The sequence below is a fragment of the Vipera ursinii genome (assembly GCF_947247035.1).
Source record: "Vipera ursinii genome assembly, chromosome: 4".
Classification (NCBI taxonomy): domain Eukaryota; kingdom Metazoa; phylum Chordata; class Lepidosauria; order Squamata; family Viperidae; genus Vipera; species Vipera ursinii.
This window is the reverse complement of record NC_139514.1, coordinates 81,190,636-81,207,186: the sequence shown is the minus strand read 5'-3', so window position 1 is coordinate 81,207,186 and position 16,551 is coordinate 81,190,636. Positions and strand designations below refer to the sequence as shown.

The 16,551-nt window shown below is 37.3% G+C and overlaps 1 protein-coding gene across 3 annotated transcripts in view; it reads right to left on the bottom strand.

The window, feature by feature from the left end:
* Nucleotides 1–16,551, bottom strand: part of LOC310639671 (cytoplasmic FMR1-interacting protein 1) — a 158,686-nt gene that overhangs the window by 102,417 nt on the left and 39,718 nt on the right. For 2 of the 3 annotated variants that reach the window (XM_083361495.1, XM_083361496.1), the window contains exons 7-13: nucleotides 6,781–6,895; nucleotides 5,908–5,997; nucleotides 5,263–5,356; nucleotides 3,944–4,190; nucleotides 3,641–3,843; nucleotides 2,926–3,041; nucleotides 2,022–2,290 (exon numbers count right to left, since the gene is read on the bottom strand). The exons of the other annotated variant lie outside the window; for it this stretch is intronic. In XM_083361495.1, coding sequence (XP_083217621.1) covers nucleotides 2,022–2,290; nucleotides 2,926–3,041; nucleotides 3,641–3,843; nucleotides 3,944–4,190; nucleotides 5,263–5,356; nucleotides 5,908–5,997; nucleotides 6,781–6,895 — 1,134 coding nt within the window. The remainder of the gene's footprint in view (nucleotides 1–2,021; nucleotides 2,291–2,925; nucleotides 3,042–3,640; nucleotides 3,844–3,943; nucleotides 4,191–5,262; nucleotides 5,357–5,907; nucleotides 5,998–6,780; nucleotides 6,896–16,551) is intronic. 3 annotated transcript variants of the gene reach the window in all.

The following is a 16,551-nucleotide window of genomic DNA, read 5'->3' as shown; positions in this document are numbered from 1 at the left end:
CTATTTGGACAGGATGTTAGGTGAGTCCTGTTTATTTGATGATTGTTTATTAGTGGTAAGCTGGAATGAATATTAAGATTTCTTAATTGATCTTGTAATCTATTTTTAATCAATCTGAGTCAAATTTCTTGTTAGCCAATGAAAGTTCCAATAGTGAGATGGGCAATTATCTTCATTTTGTAACTAGCTAAATAAAAAGCAAGCATTACCACAAAGGAGTAGATCTATGGTCAGGGGTCCTCCTGGACCCATGGCTCTTACTGAAGGAGCAGATGAAAGCTGTCACTACGGGGGTTCTCTCCCCCCAAAAAAACTGATGTGCCAGAGGCAGGGCTTTTCTGCAGTAGAGTCAACTCTCTGGAATGGCATCCCTTGGAAGCTTAGTTCTTAGCTACTGTTCTGTTCCAGCCTACGACAGGCCCTGTTTGAATGTCAGGGACAACCCCTTTTTATAATCAACAGGCTGGAAAAAACGCAACCAAATTTATTTACAAAGAATTCAAACAAAAGTTAAAGTTCAAACAAGACTTAAACCAAAAGGTTAAACAACAGTTAAACAAGAATAACAGACCAGGACTCTAGCAGAAGATCTTCAAACGGTTGCCTTCAGCAACCAGCACCTCCCACACATTCCCCTTTTATCAGCAGTCCCAAGGCTTGGCTTCTCATTGCCTTCTCCCGAGTTGCCTCGTTGCTTTCCTCTGTTCTGCTCTGCTAGATTGCCTCCTGCTCCTAGCGTCCCTGAACAGAGTCAGCTGTGGATCATCTTCTTCCAATCCCTCATGCTCACACAGCTGAGTTTGAGGAGGAACAAGATGGGAGGGGCCTGGCTGAGAGTTCTGCAGTGCATCAGAACCTTCCTCTGACACCAAAGGCTCTCCAAACCCCTCCTCCTCCTCCTCTTCAGAATCTCAGACTCAGCTGCCGAAACCACAGGCTGACACTGAATCACAACAGCTACCTTCTAGAAACAACCAAAAACAGAACTCTTCTGGAGGGCCTTTGGGTTGTCACGCCTGACTTTATATTTGTTTTATTGTTACATTTGTCTTTTAATATGGTTTAAAGATTTTTATTATTTTAATCTAATTGTGGGTGGTTTACTGATCTAGGTGTTCCTGTAAACTACTTATTCGAGTCTTGTAGGTTTGCAGCAGAGTATAAACATATAAACTTGAAATTTCCTGCTAAAAGATTTTTTAAAATTATCTGTTACTCTAAACCTAGGCTGGCTTTCTTATCTCAACTACCACCACTGGACTAAGATCTCATCTTATTCTATTAAAAACTAATACTATTATAGTTCCTTCTACCTTTTCTCCAAAATTAATTGATGGTACTAATCTTGCCTGAGATACAAATAGTCTCTAATTTGAGGTGGACGGTGCTATTTTCTAAGAGTCAAATGAAGCTGAAACAAATTTCAGATTACCACTTATTCCATGGATGGGCAATCTAGTGAACCTTAAGTGTTTTGGACTAGAAATTCTATCATCTCAAGCCATCATCTCACACCAATTGTGTTAATCCTGATTTACATTAAGAAATATAACATGTTAACTAAAGTATCTTAATAAAAATTCTACTGGATTAAGCCCATTGTAACTTTAAACCATTGTTGAACAAATGGTCATAAATGGAGGATTACCTATATTTAAAATCAAGCAAAATGTTTTGTCATATCACTGATATTTAAAAGTGGCTTAAAATTAAGTAAGCATCAATTAGGCAGAAACTGTAGAACACAGGTGTCAAACCTGCCATGTCACGTGATTTGTCACAATGTATCTTGACTCTTTTTGCATTCCCGGCAATGGGGTGGCTTCGGTATGATGAAACTGGCCCACAGGCCAGCAGTTTGTCACCCCTGCTGTAGAATGTCTATCAGAAATATCTATTTAAAAATCTAAACAGTTCATTTTTCAATTTACAAGCAAGTCACGCAATGCTACATGAATTCTAAAAATCAATATATGTAACGTTATATAATAAAGAATATTTTGCGGAAATTCAGTTTTTACCTCGGGCTGCAGTTGGCTGTGGAGAACCATCCTTGCACTGCAAATTTTTTAGCAACTGCATGGACTTCCCAGCCATAATGATCTGCTTTAATACAGGCTTTAAAAAGGAAACCATGGTATGTTGTCTGCTTGATGGTGCTTGATCACTGCCAGAACTGGCACTAGCATTATCACTCATTTTCTCTTCATTCTCAGATTTTTCTGATACACTGTATAATGTGTAGGTGGCATACCAAAAGTCTCTATGATTTACAGAAACGTTTTTGTTTCTGCAGAAAAAAACAGGTAATTGTCAGTTATTTTTCAGAAAATTGTATATATTTGTTTATTTTCAATGCAAAAGTGTTTATAATTACAATAATAATCTAAAATAGGTTTTTCAAATAGCTGGAAAAGAATACTCATCCACTATATATGCAGGTTTCAGTTCTGCAGTTAAGGATAAGATTCAGGGCAAATAAAGAGATTTGAAGAAGGCTCATCACAACCAATTAAAATTTCAACGTATGCAACATGCATACTGATTAAATAAACACCAAGATTAAAATTAAGATATATAGGTCAGCTGCTGAAATAGGAGGGTTCTTACATTTTTATATTCTGAATTCAATTAGCTATAATAAGTGTGATATTATACCACACAAAATGGGAATAAAATAACTAAAGCACTGAATCCAGTTAGAAGTATTCTCCCAGTAATGTCAATATTTAAAATTGCAGTTGCAAACTAGAACTTTAACAATCTGAGTTTTATATTATGGATTACATAAATCTAACTGCACATTATATGGATACTTAGCAATATGTAAGTAGGCTTTGTTTTGGCTCCACCACTATCATTCTAAAGTCAATGATCTACACCCTAGAAATATCGATATATCCACAAGATGTTCACTATCATTACCTTTGAATTATAAATTCTTTAGCAGGATCAAATAAATTACCATGCACAATCCACTCATCCACTGTCTGTAGATATGGTCTTACTGTTTCAACCCACAGAGAAAACAAAAGAGAGACCTGAAATGAAATTATGAGAAGTTAAGAATAGGGAGGGGTAATAATAATACACACTAAATGACTTAGGAAACAACAGTACTAGTAGAAAATTTATCAAATATATCCAGTATTTAGAAAAGCCCATAACCTAAAGGTCTAGGGCATGGGTGTCTAACACGATCAGATTACATGACATATAGTGATGTAGCACAACGTTTTTTGCATTTGCAAAGCTGTGGGTGACACATCTGGCCCGCGGGCCGCCAGTCTGACATCCCTGGTCTAGGGGAACATGCCTTTAAGATCAGACAAACAATGGCAGAAGAATGATGCTTATTAGCAGACATCTGATTAATCACTATGAGAAAAACAAAATGCTGAACTAAGGCTTGAACATACAAAGCATTATGTAAATTTTAAATTCATATATTCTGGAGCCCATTTTTTCCACATGAACTCATATATGCCTGATTAATAAGATGACATTAGACTAGAACAGTCTTCTATGAATCAAAAGAATTATCGACTTAACTTAAATAGAAACTATGGTTTGTTTTTCTAGTATAATTATTGAATAAATAATAATTTAGTACTTATTAAATAAGTTTTTTTATACTTACTGTCTGTTCAGAGGCTTCCCCAATATTGTCATAGTCAAGAATTGCTTTGTACAATGTATTGAGCAAATGAGATGCTCTTACAACGTTGCGAGTATCAGGTGGTACTTCAGCAACTCCAGTGCTAAAAACTTTATGAATTACTTTCAGCTGTGCTAATCGATGTGACATCTTATCTATGACTATGGAAAGGGTAACTGTAATATCTACAAAAAAGTATAGATTCATGTTTTTATGATCATAGATAGAAAGCTTGCACTTCAGAAGACTAAACCAAAATTTTCAGTTAAAATACAATTATTTTACCTTCATTGATTATGCATCTCTCAATTTCTGTTAGTTCCTTTTTGAAATTAATAAAATATTTATAGAGAGCTCGCACAAAAGCTTGATAGGTTCTAAAAGGGGCTTCTGCAGATTTTTTGGGAGTGGATATGGTTCCATGTATCCCACTTTCTGAGCTGTGACCCATGACATCATCAATAAACTTTTGTAACCTAAATACCACTTGCCCATAGGCAGCTATGCGCTCCAGCATTGATCTTAATGAATTCTAGAAAATAAAAGATTTTATTTTTTTATTTATCTATTGTAAAAAAACAGAAATAAGATATAGAAATTACAAAATGCAGATATTACATAGAAAGGTTTGCAGAGTAGTTCAAGTCACAAAATAAAGTACAATCTATTATATTGGGAGGAAAGAAACATGCCACCTTTATCCTTATACTAGACAACCTGTACCTGATTGGGTCATCATTAGGCAAGGACACACCCTGATCCAGGTCATCCCCAGTTTGGTCCTTCCCAGTCCTAAGCCTCAGTAAGGTAAGGAACTGCCTCCTTTTGAACTCTCCCTACCCACCTATCTCCCTCATATCAGCACTTTGGGCACATTTCTTCAAACAGCGAAATGCTCATCGTGATCCTTCTAAAACCTTCCAAGCATCATGAGAAGGCAGTGCACAATTTGGAGAGGGGTGGGCATGGCCCTCTACTGAATTTTGGAAAATCTTAGAAGCATTGCAAGAGGGCAGCGTGCAATATGGAAAATGGCATGCACAGCCTCAGGGAAAAGGTCCAGTGTGGCTGGCAGTTGCCTTAAATAAGGACAAGCCAGGTAAGCCTTGTGAGCAGCAGAAGATATTGAAGTCATCTGGGGTGGCAACTAGAGTTTGCAATGTGCTACTCGGGGGGAGGTGGCCACTGTGGCACTCTTTGGCAGCAGTGGCAGCACTGGTGCTGAAGTAAAGGCCTAGAAGTAGTGAGAGCTGGCTAAGACTGCTGAAGACTGTGGGCCACCCCAGCACATCGCCACCATCAAACAGGGTAGCCAAAAGGGAAGACGTGGGGAGATAGGAAAGTGGGGGTGGTTGAAGCACATTTGCAGTTCTAAGTGCCAGCAAATTGCTAAGCACCCTAATTTTGATGACACTGCAGGGGTGCTGCAATGGTTGTGACTCTGGGGAAGTATCATTCATGTAACTTCAAGTGATCACTGAATAGACAGTAATTAAGCAAGGGTTAATCGGTATTGTCTTATTTTTTATTTGCTGGCTAAAGAATTAATATTGAATTACATTGCTATATTTGCTTATTTCATATTCACTGATCATTTCACTCACATGTGTCAAATGGGTTACTGTTATGTCATTTCTCACAGTTATCTTTCCATCATTCAGCTGAAATATAAAGAGTTTTTTTACACCTGAAAGAAGCCTGAAAAAATAAAAATGATCTCAGCACATCCCTTTTTAAAATGTAAGAAAACATATATTCAGAAGGTAGCATTATTTATTAAATTATTTTTCAAATTTATATAGCTGTCTGTCTCACAAAACAAGTGGCTTTGGAACGGTGTCCATTACATACTGAAACTTTAAAAATCCTTGATTTTCAACAGATACTTCATACCTTATATATTTGCAAAATGGTACTATATAATAGATACAAACCCATCCATTTTTGAAAAAAGAAATTGTAGTGTTTTTCTTATAAAAGCAACATTTTATTAGGTTTTTTTTACAGAGAAAAATTTAAAAGCAAGTAGTAATGTAGGCTATAAAAGTTATAGCATCATTTGCCTTGTGAAACTCTATTTTCCTCATTTTGATTAAGACAATTTGCTTTAGAAAAAGTATTAATATTAACACAGTAATAAAAACAAATAGTATTATAAAATCATTTTCTGAATTTTAAAATTAACTATAGATAGCATGTATTATTCAACGTAAAACAAACTTCGTGCTTTTTCTTTGACAATTTCTTACCAAATTGTTTCACGAATGACTTGCGTTTCAGTGACAAGAATTCTTTCTTCTGGGACATATAATGGATCACTATTATATAAGTGCTGTTCCCTAAGAGAAAATGTCTTTAATACTTTTAACTGATTGTATTGGTAAAGAACATTTCATCCTCTTTTCCTATAGGACCAATAAACTTATAGAACTACATCAACAAACCACTGGTAACACTTGAAAAGACAAACTGCATTATATTCCTATTCTGAAAAACATTCATTTAAAAAATTATATTGGTCTATTAAATCAAAACTTATTTTGATAATCTTAAAGCACTTTATACCACCTAATCCAAGAATCTTGTAACCCTTCAAATCCTTTCTTATTATCTCTTAGTTGAGACTTTGAATAAGGATTTAGGTAGTCCTCAAGTTACAGCCCTAATTGAGCCTGTCAATTATGGCCGTAAATCATGACAGTCATAAAGGAATAACCATGTGACCAGATTCAATTTTACAAACTTTTTCACAGTTGTTAAGTGAATGATGCAGTTGTTAAGTAAAGAGTCATTAAGCAAACCCATAGTTTGCTGTTGCTGGAAGTAAATGCTGGTTTCTGGCAAAAACACTGCAAATCATAGTCACGATTGGCCAGTTGTCAAGCTCCCAAATGTGGGGGAGGGGCAGCATCGGAACTTCAAAATCAGATCATAAGTAGCTTTTGGGGAGGTCCATTGTAATTTTGAATGGTTAAGCAACTGGTCATAACTCGAGGACTACCTGTATAGTTCTACAACACATAATTGATCACAAAGTTTGTACAGGGAAACAGTAAGAAGTCAGTATAGTTCTATATGTGGATTACAGCTGTAATAATTTAAAAATGTGTTTGGCAACTCACCATATAGAAGCTAAATTGGAATGAAAATGCAAACTATGGGAGAAACGAACAACTCTACCAGTCCAATACTGAGCCACTACATGTTGTTCTAACCATGTACGTGCATCAGGTTCATCTAGAGAGAAAACAGTTATATAAAAAAGTCTTCACTATCCATCACATATATAGAGCTAAATAATGTTTGAATCAAGTTATTTATTACCAGAATTTTTCAAACAAATGTGGAGGCTTGTCCAAGTGAAATCCTAATCTCAAAAGCATTTTAGTGTACTGACAAAAGTATAAATTTGAAAATTCACAAGCCAGAAACAGCAACAAAAATGAAACAAATATTCACTTTCAGTGGAATTACTTCTTGCACTTTTTTCTCAGAAAAGAACAGACATCTTTGTTTTGTTTTTTATAAGAAAACTTAGTAGAAACTACCATACAATAAGATATGAGAACTTGAGTAAACAGAGTATGCCCAAGGGTACTTTGCACAGACTTTAGTGATTTTGAGGCAAGCAACTATTTCAAAAGAGGCTTGGCCATAATTTGAGTATCTTTCCAAGAAAAGAATGTCAACTTTTTTTGGCAGAACTCTTTCCGGAAAAAGCTCTGCTCTAATCCAGCTATTACACAGAGTAATGTTATATTTTTAAAAACTATTAGAAATTTCTAAAAGGGGATTTTTTAATTAATTGCTTTTTAAAGTAATTATTAGTTTTGCTTATTTTACTTTTTCACATATTAATAATTTTAGTTATATTTTTCAGCCCATATCAAGTCTACTGCAAGATGAAGAAGAAAGGTTAAAGACCATATAACTACCCAGTCCAGCATCTCAGCCACTGCATAACACTAGCTCTGAAAGTTTTTAATCATCTTTGTAGACTTTGCAGGTTCAAAAGCCAAGTTAAAAAATGTTAAATAATTATGTTTTCAGCTGTATATTGCATGGTGTCTTATTCAGAAAGCCTGTGCAGATATTAGCGTATTCTGAGGTTCTCTTATAGAAATATAAGATGTATATACTATATAGACACTTCTGGTTTTGCGCAGTAGCGCGTGGCTGCAGGATTGCAGAGCTCCGCACTCCATAGCTAGTTTTGCCCTGCCAGGGGACCCTAAATGGGTCTAAAGTCACCCTGGAGAGACTTCCGGTTTTGCGCATAGCGCAGCAGCCAAGGGATCGTGGGGCTCTGCACACTACAGCTGATTTCTGCCTGCCAGAGGACCCTGAATGGGTCTGAAGTTGCCCCGTAGAGGCAACATAGAAGAAGGGAAGTCCTGCTGATTGCGGAGAGACGGCAGTTGATCCGATCGGTTTGGGAAAAGCCCTTCAGAAACTGGCAGGAGAAGAGGCTAGCTTAACTTCCGAGTCTAGCCCAAGTTACAAGCAATCAAAGTCCAAAAGTACTACTTCAAGCTGATTGTAAACGTGTTTGGAACTGGGTAAGAACAGTGATTTTCTCTCTTCTATTTGGAAATTGTTTTCCTGGGAAAAAGAAAAACCCCAAGAAGCAAAAAGCCTCCAAAAGTGAGAAGGACAGGACCTTTGCCCCACCCTCCTGCAGATGGAAGTGGTGAATTAAACCTTTCAGGGGGAACAGAAATATATTGAAATGAAAAGAATATAAGATAGAAGTAACTAATTGTCTATTACTGAAAGAACTAGTGCTGACATCTAGTGGTGGATGAAAATATACAACAGCTGCTCTATTACAGGGACTGGCAAGGCCCAAGAAAAGATAAATTTGATTCTGGTGACCTTCAATGTCTTAATAACAGAGAACAGCTGTGACAAAAGGAAAAAAAAAACATCTTGTGCTTTCTACAAAGTGAGAATTATAAACTCCAAAAAAAAAAAGAATTGACCTTTCTGGATTACAAATACTAACTCATCTCAACTGTGACTCTAAAGCTGTCTGCAGAGAAAGGAAAACCCTGATTTTTGGCTATCATGGAAAATCAGAGATCTGCAAAAAGAATATACCAAGAAAAAACAAATACTTTCCAGAAGATCTATGTTATGTTGCAACTAATCCAAACAACAATAATGTCAAACCATGAGGAAATTAAACATAACCTTGAAAACATAAATGAACATATCTCCAATTTAACTTTACAACATAAAAATTCACAGAAAATAAAAATAGAGAGTGAGCAGAAAAAACAGACAACTGAATACGAGACAGAGGAGAGATTTCAAGATGGAAGTTAACAATACAAGGAAGTATGACAACCCAGATGGAAAAAAAATTACAGGAAACTGGACATGGAAAAGACAAACTACACTTTAACATTACAAAATAAGTTTGAGGACAAGAAAAAAGATTTGGCAAAATGGATTTTGCCAGAAGAATTACGGGAACTTAAGAGACAAAAAATAATAAAGAAAATTAAGAAAGAAAAAAAGGAAAAGATTTTCAAAGAATACAAAGGGGCGAAACCTTCCTATAAAACATCTTACCTGTTTTGCCTTTTGTACCTGCAACAACATTTATAAGATTATGGAAAGATTATTTAAAAATATTATTTAAGAGTATTTAAAAATTAAACATTTGTTTGAATATTGTTAAAGAAATAGAAAGATTTTAAATATAAATGTAGATTAGTTTAAGAGGGATGAACCCTCAAGTAATGCCTTCTTTCTTTTTTCTTTTGTGTCTGGTTTTTTCACATGAGAAATATAAAAATGTTGGGATGGTTTACATAAAAGAAATGTTTACTCTGTTTTGTCTTTTTTTCTTATTTCTCTTTAAGATATGAGAAATGTAAAAATGTGATGGCTTGTATGGGAAAAAAGACTTAAATACTTAAGTGTAACTAATTTTGAGAAAATCTTAACCAGTAAGAATGTTTTGAATATTATGGGGAAAACAAATTTAAGTAAGAATGTAAACAGGATTTATGATGAGGCAATCAAGATAATCAATGAAAAGAAGCTTTATATTGATGTGGTTATTATTTGCAGAAACATGAGAAAAATGTTTATTTTTAATTGTCATTTATTTAAATGAGAACTATATTAGTTTAAGGTTGGCAAAAGAGAATATTATTGGAAGAGGAAATCAAGGGACTTCCGCTGGCGGCGCGGCGCCGAAGACAGCCTCCCCTGGCTGCCCGCGGCTCAGCTGTTTGTTTTTTCGCCCGAAACAGCGCCGATCAGCTGTTCGGGCGAAATTGAAGCCCCCTCCTCGGGAGAAGAGGAGGGGGTGAGGCCCCAGGTAGGGGTAGAGTTCTCCGAGGCCGCCTGAGCTTTGAGCTTGGGCGGCTGAAGGATCGAACTCCCCCGAAGCCTGGGTTGCTCCCAGCTGGCCGTCGTCTCTGCTCCGAACTTCCTGGAGCAGAGCCAGGCGTCTGCGAACCATCCCTGCCTGAAGAAAGGACTATGATTTAAAGGAGCAGGCAGAGCGGTACAAGAGGAAAAGGTGGAGAGATGAAGAGGATTATTTTATTTTACTCTCAAGCTTGATGGACTATGCTTAAAACTTAAAGTGAAAGTGAGTCACAATTGTAAGTAAAAGATGGCGGCTAAACCTCCCCCTAGAACTTTTCGGAGTGCTGGAAATTCTCCGGTGCAACAACAATCATTACTGCAGGCGTTGCATTCTCCTGATGTATTGACATCGAAGGATCTTGAAAAACATACCCAGTTAATTTTGGAGTCAATGGGTGTTAAATTTGCACAGATGGAGGAGAAATTGGAGAAATTGGAGCAGAGAATGGAAGAAAGGATGGAGCAGAAACTTAGAGAGATGAAGGTAGACATTTTGTCCTCAGTGCATAAAGTAGCTAAATGTGTGGAGGTGCTGGATGATCAAGTGGAAGACTTGACTCAAAAGAATGCTATATTAGAAGCAAAAGTATTGGAAATTGAAGATTTAAAAGACAAAATGGATAGCGAACAGAGTTTGGCTCAATTTTACCAGATGCAGTTTGCTGTTAGAATTAGAGGCCTAAAAGAGAATATTAAGGAAGATTTAAAGCAGCTGGTTTCTGAGGCTTTTGAGGGGGTATTGAACCATCCAGCATCTGAAATAAAACAAGGCATGGACAAAGTGTTTCGTGTGAATTCGTGGATTGCTAAGCAGAGAAAGTTGCCTAGAGATGTGGTGGTTTATTTTGTAAAAAGGGAAATTAGAGATGAAGTTATACAAGCTGCCTATGATACTAAAGTTGTGATTGCTGGTCAAGAAGTTTTGGTTCTAAAAGAAATTCCTCCAAAGATTTTAAAGAGAAGGAAGGACTTTATATTTCTTGTGCAAGAGCTCAAGCAAAGAGATATAAGGTTCAGATGGGAGATCCCAGCTGGGTTGAGCTTCATGTATGATGGCAAAAGGTACTGTTTGGGTACTTGAAGCAAGCGCATGATTTTTACAACAATGTTTTAAAAGCAACCCCATCAACACTTCTGGAAGCTGCAGAGGGATCTGGAGAAGGAGAACATCAAGAGGATGAAGATGGACAGATAGACGAGAAGGGTACAGGAGGAGATCAAGCTGCAACTCTTTTGGATGATCCTAGAGAACAGAGGGTGACGCGTGCTGCCTTAAAACGCTCAAAAAAGATTAAAAAATAAGACCAGTAGAAATCTATGGAACTTCCACAATATACTTATAGTCAAGTGGTAGTTGTGTTTTTAAGAGTTTTGGGATGATATGTATGGTAACAGAATGTTCAATTTGGAATTAATGGACAATTTACTACAGAGGAAGAGGAAGAAAGTTTTGTGGGTTAATGTGGGTTAATTTGTGTAAGAACTATCTATTATAGCCTATTTTGGCTAGAGAGGTTAATAGGGATAGGTGCTTGTGATGTGTAAGTGAGAATATGTCTAGGTAATAGTGAATTGTGGAAGAACATAGATGGGAATGATGCTAGTTTTCTTTTATTTTAGTTCTTTATACATATTTAGTATTGTTAAGGATTGGTTTACTCTATATAAGCTAGAGAGTGATGGATTTTAGAGTTTATAATTGTTAGTATATGATTGTTTATGATTGCTTTTTAGATATATACCTTGTATTTTGCTCTGGGAAGTCGGGGGGGGAGGGGGGGAGGAGGGGAAGTAGAGGGGTGGGAGGCAGGGGAGGGAGGAGGGAGAGGGGGAGGGGGGGAGATAGGGGGGAGGTAGGGAGGGGAGGAGGGAGGGGGAAGGGGGGTTTTTCAAAGGAAAATTGTATTTTAAAACTTTTCAATAAAAAAAAAAGAAATCAAGTAAAGCTACAGGTGAAACTCAAAAGATTAGAATATTGTGCAAAAGTTCATTTATTTCAGTAATGCAACTTAAAAGGGGAAACTAATATATGAGATAGGCTCATTACATGCAAAGCAAGATAGTTCAAGCCGTGATTTGTCATAATTGTGATGATTATGGCTTACAGCTCATGAAAACCCCAAATCCACAATCTCAGAAAATTAGAATATTGTGAAAAGGTGCAATATTCTAGGCTCAAAGTGTCCCACTCTAATCAGCTAATTAAGCCATAACCTGCAAAGGGTTCCTGAGCCTTTAAATGGTCTCTCAGTCTGGTTCAGTAGGAATCACAATCATGGGGAAGACTGCTGATCTGACAGTTGTGCAGAAAACCATCATTGACACCCTCCATAAGGAGGGAAAGCCTCAAAAGGTAATTGCAAAAGAAGTTGGATGTTCCCAAAGTGCTGTATCAAAGCACATTAATAGAAAGTTATGTGGAAGGGAAAAGTGTGGAAGAAAAAGGTGCACAAGCAGCAGGGATGACTACAGCCTGGAGAGGATTGTCAGGAAAAGGCCATTCAAAAGTGTTGGGGACTTTTACAAGGAGTGGACTGAGGCTGGAGTCAGTGCATCAAGAGCCACCACACACAGACAGATCCTGGACATGGGCTTCAAATGTCGTATTCCTCTTGTCAAGCTGCTCCTGAACAACAAACAACATCAGAAGCATCTTACCTGGGCTAAAGAAAAACAGACCTGGTCTGTTGCTCAGTGGTCCAAAGTCCTCTTTTCTGATGAGAGCAACTTTTGCATCTCATTTGGAAACCAAGGACCCAGAGTCTGAAGGAAGAATGGAGAGGCACACACTGCAAGATGCTTGAAGTCCAGTGTGAAGTTTCCACAGTCTGTGTTGATTTGGGGAGCCATGTCATCTGCTGGTGTTGGTCCACTGTGCTTCATTAAGTCCAGGGTCAACGCAGCCGTCTACCAGGAGATTTTGGAGCACTCCATGCTTCCTTCCGCAGACGAGCTTTATGGGGATGCTGACTTCATTTTCCAGCAGGACTTGGCACCTGCCCACACTGCCAAAAGCACCAAAACCTGGTTCAATGACCATGGGATTACTGTGCTTGATTGGCCACCAAATTCGCCTGACCTGAACGCCATACAGAATCTATGAGGCATTGCCAAGAGAAAGATGAGACATGAGACCGAACAATGTAGAAGAGCTGAAGGCCACTATTGAAGCATCCTGGTCTTCCATAACACCTCAGCAGTGCCACAGGCTGATAGCTTCCATGCCACGCCGCATTGAGGCAGTAATTGCTGCAAAAGGGGCCCAAACCAAGTATTGAGTACATATGCATGCTTATACTTTTCAGAGGTCCGATATTGTTCTATGTACACTCCTTGTTTTATTGATTGCATGTAATATTCTAATTTTCTGAGATTGTGGATTTGGGGTTTTCATGAGCTGTAAGCCATAATCATCACAATTATGACAAATCACAGCTTGAACTATCTTGCTTTGCATGTAATGAGTCTATCTCATATATTAGTTTCCCCTTTTAAGTTGCATTACTGAAATAAATGAACTTTTGCACAATATTCTAATTTTTTGAGTTTCACCTGTATTATATGGATTATAGAATTATAGAAATTGTTATTGTTTTTTAAACACTAACCTAGACAAGATGCTTACCAAATATTAAAGTGTGTTAAAAATTAATAAAACATTTTTTTTTTTTTAAAAATAAAGTTGCCCTGGAGAGGCGACAAAGAAAGAGGGGTGCTCCAATGGTCGCTCCAAACAAAAGAGGGGTGGTCTGACTCCTGAAAAGAAGAATTGTTACAAAATACTGTTTTCAGTGATGCCTTGATAAATTGGAAACATATTGGATTATAAAAACCATATATAAAGATAAGAAATACATAAAACGTGGTTGTTTGGATTTTAAGACGGGCTGGTTTGATAAAGCTAATTAGAGACTATGGTACTGGTGAAAAACTACTTAAGAGGGGGGAGATAAAATGGATGTTGTATATTTATCTAAAAGTGATAGAAAACCACACCTAACATTTCCTCCTGGAGACTCCAGCTTGCAACATCAGAAATAAGATAAGATAATCTTTATTGTCATTTTTTACTCTGGGCACAACGGCACACATTAAAAATGAAATTTAGTTGCCCGCTCTCAAAGTGAAAAACATACATGACACACACCTAAAACATACTATATACAACATATGTATAGACCCACACCCCTATATATATGTAACAATAAAATATTAAATACTGTCCATCTTGAATATATAACGGAAGGAGGAAGCCTGAGAGTTCACAAGGTTAATGCTGTATGGAATGAAACTATGGCTGAATCTGGATACTCTGCTATGGATACCATGAAGCCTCCTCCCAGAAGGTAACAAGGAAAACAGGTTGTGAAGAGGATGAGTAGTGTCCCAGATAATCTTACGGACCCTGTTCAAACAACGCTCCTGTGCTATGTCCTGGATGGGAGGGAGGGAACTGCCAATGATTTTTTCAGCCATTCTCACCACTCTCTGCACCGCCTTCCTGTCTGAAGCAGTGATGCTTCCAAACCAGACTGATGCTATATGACAGAATGCTCTCAATCGTCACCCTGTAGAAGGTGGTCAGGAAAGGGGAAGAAAGATGAACTTTTTTCATGCAACGCAGAAAGTGCAGGCACTGCTGTGCCCGCTTCACCAGTTTCTCACTGTTGAGCGACCAAGTCAGCCTACTCGTTAGCTGCACACCCAAGAATTTGATGCTGGTAAGCATCTCCACAGGTGAATCATTAATGCACAGAGAAGTGTGGCTGTTCCTGCCTTTTCTGAAATCGACAATGATCAGGTTTTTCCAGTATTTCAAACTAGGCTGTTTTCCTTATACCAGTTCACCAACCCCTCAACCTCCTTGCAATAAGCTTCCATATTGTCATCATGAATAAGGCCCACTACTGTTGTATCATCTGCAAACTTCACAATATGTTTGGTGGCAAACCTAGCACAAAAGTCATGAGTCAACAGGGTGAACAGCAGCGAACTTAGGATGCAGCCCTGAGGAGAACCTACGCTCAAGAAAATAGTATTAGAGGTATTTGTTCCAGCTCACACATATTGGGGCCTGTTGTTAAGAAAATCAAGAATCCAGTTGCACAAAGGAGTATTTAAGCCTAAAAGGCCCAGTTTGTCTACTAGATGCTGGGGAATGATTGTGTTAAACACCGAACTGAAGTCGACAAACAACAAATGCACATGAGTATTTCTTTCTTCTAAGTGCTTCAAGCTCAGATGGAGAACGGAAGAAATAGCATCCTCCATACAGTGATTTGGTCGGTAGGCAAACTGAACCGGGTCAAATGCTGGCGGGAGGCTAGATACTATAAAGTCCTTTATCAGTTTCTCAAAGCATTTCATAGTGGTGGATGTCAGTGCAACCGGACGGCAATCATTGAGGCCTGTAATTGTGGACTTTTTTGGCACTGGCAAGATGATGGCCATCTTAAAACACGATGGGACCACTGCCTGCTGCAATGAGAGATTGAAATTTTCTGTGAGAACACAAGCCAGCTCATCTGCACACTCTCTAAGGACACATCCATGGATGTTATCTGCAGGAAAAATGACTCAAGACAAAGCAAACACATTCAAGGAGAAAATATATGCAATGCTGTGACAGATTAAAATGACAATTGTCTTAAATCATGAGATTAAAAACAACTTTGATAACATAAATGAACATATCTCTAACTTAAACTTACAATTAAATAATTCTAAAAAATGACGACAAAGAATGAACAAACCAATCAGACAACAGAATACAAACAAGAGGAAAATGACTCAAATATGGAAGCTACAAATGAAGAGAACTACAACTTAATACAAACAAAAGAAAATCTGCAAAAATTTGTTACAACAAAGGAAATAAAAAAGATGTTTTATCTTCCAGGACCTCAAAACAAACTGGTGGACAAAAAAGAAGATTTAATAAAATGGATTAAAGAGCTGTGAGGGGAACCATCACAGTGTGGGAGATAAAAAATGAATATTCTACACAAGTTGTCTTTTTTACCCCCAGCAACATCTGCAAAAATACAACCTGGCAAGCTAAACCTACTGATTTGGAAAGCGACCTAGAAAAGGAAGATTAGAATTAGAGTTAAGAGATGTGATTCAACTTACCAGATGGAATAATATATGACTAAGATTTTAAAAAAATGAAGTTTGGATATAAAGAGGCCCTATAATGAGATTACTAGATGGTGTACTATATGGTTAAATACTTTTTCTGAACATGGCCAAAAGAACAGACAAAGCTTGGGCATAAAGGGGCCCTATAGTAAGAGGGATAAGATATATAAGTAGTATATTACTTTTATAATATATGAAATGTAAAAATATTGAGATGGTGTATTTGAATGAAAAGTTTGGATGTTCAAAGATAATGAACTTTGAGAAAATCATGACTGATAAGAGTGGTTTGAATACTGAGGGGAAATTAAGCTTAAATAAGAATCTCAAAAACAGGACATATAACGACTTGATAAGATGACTTC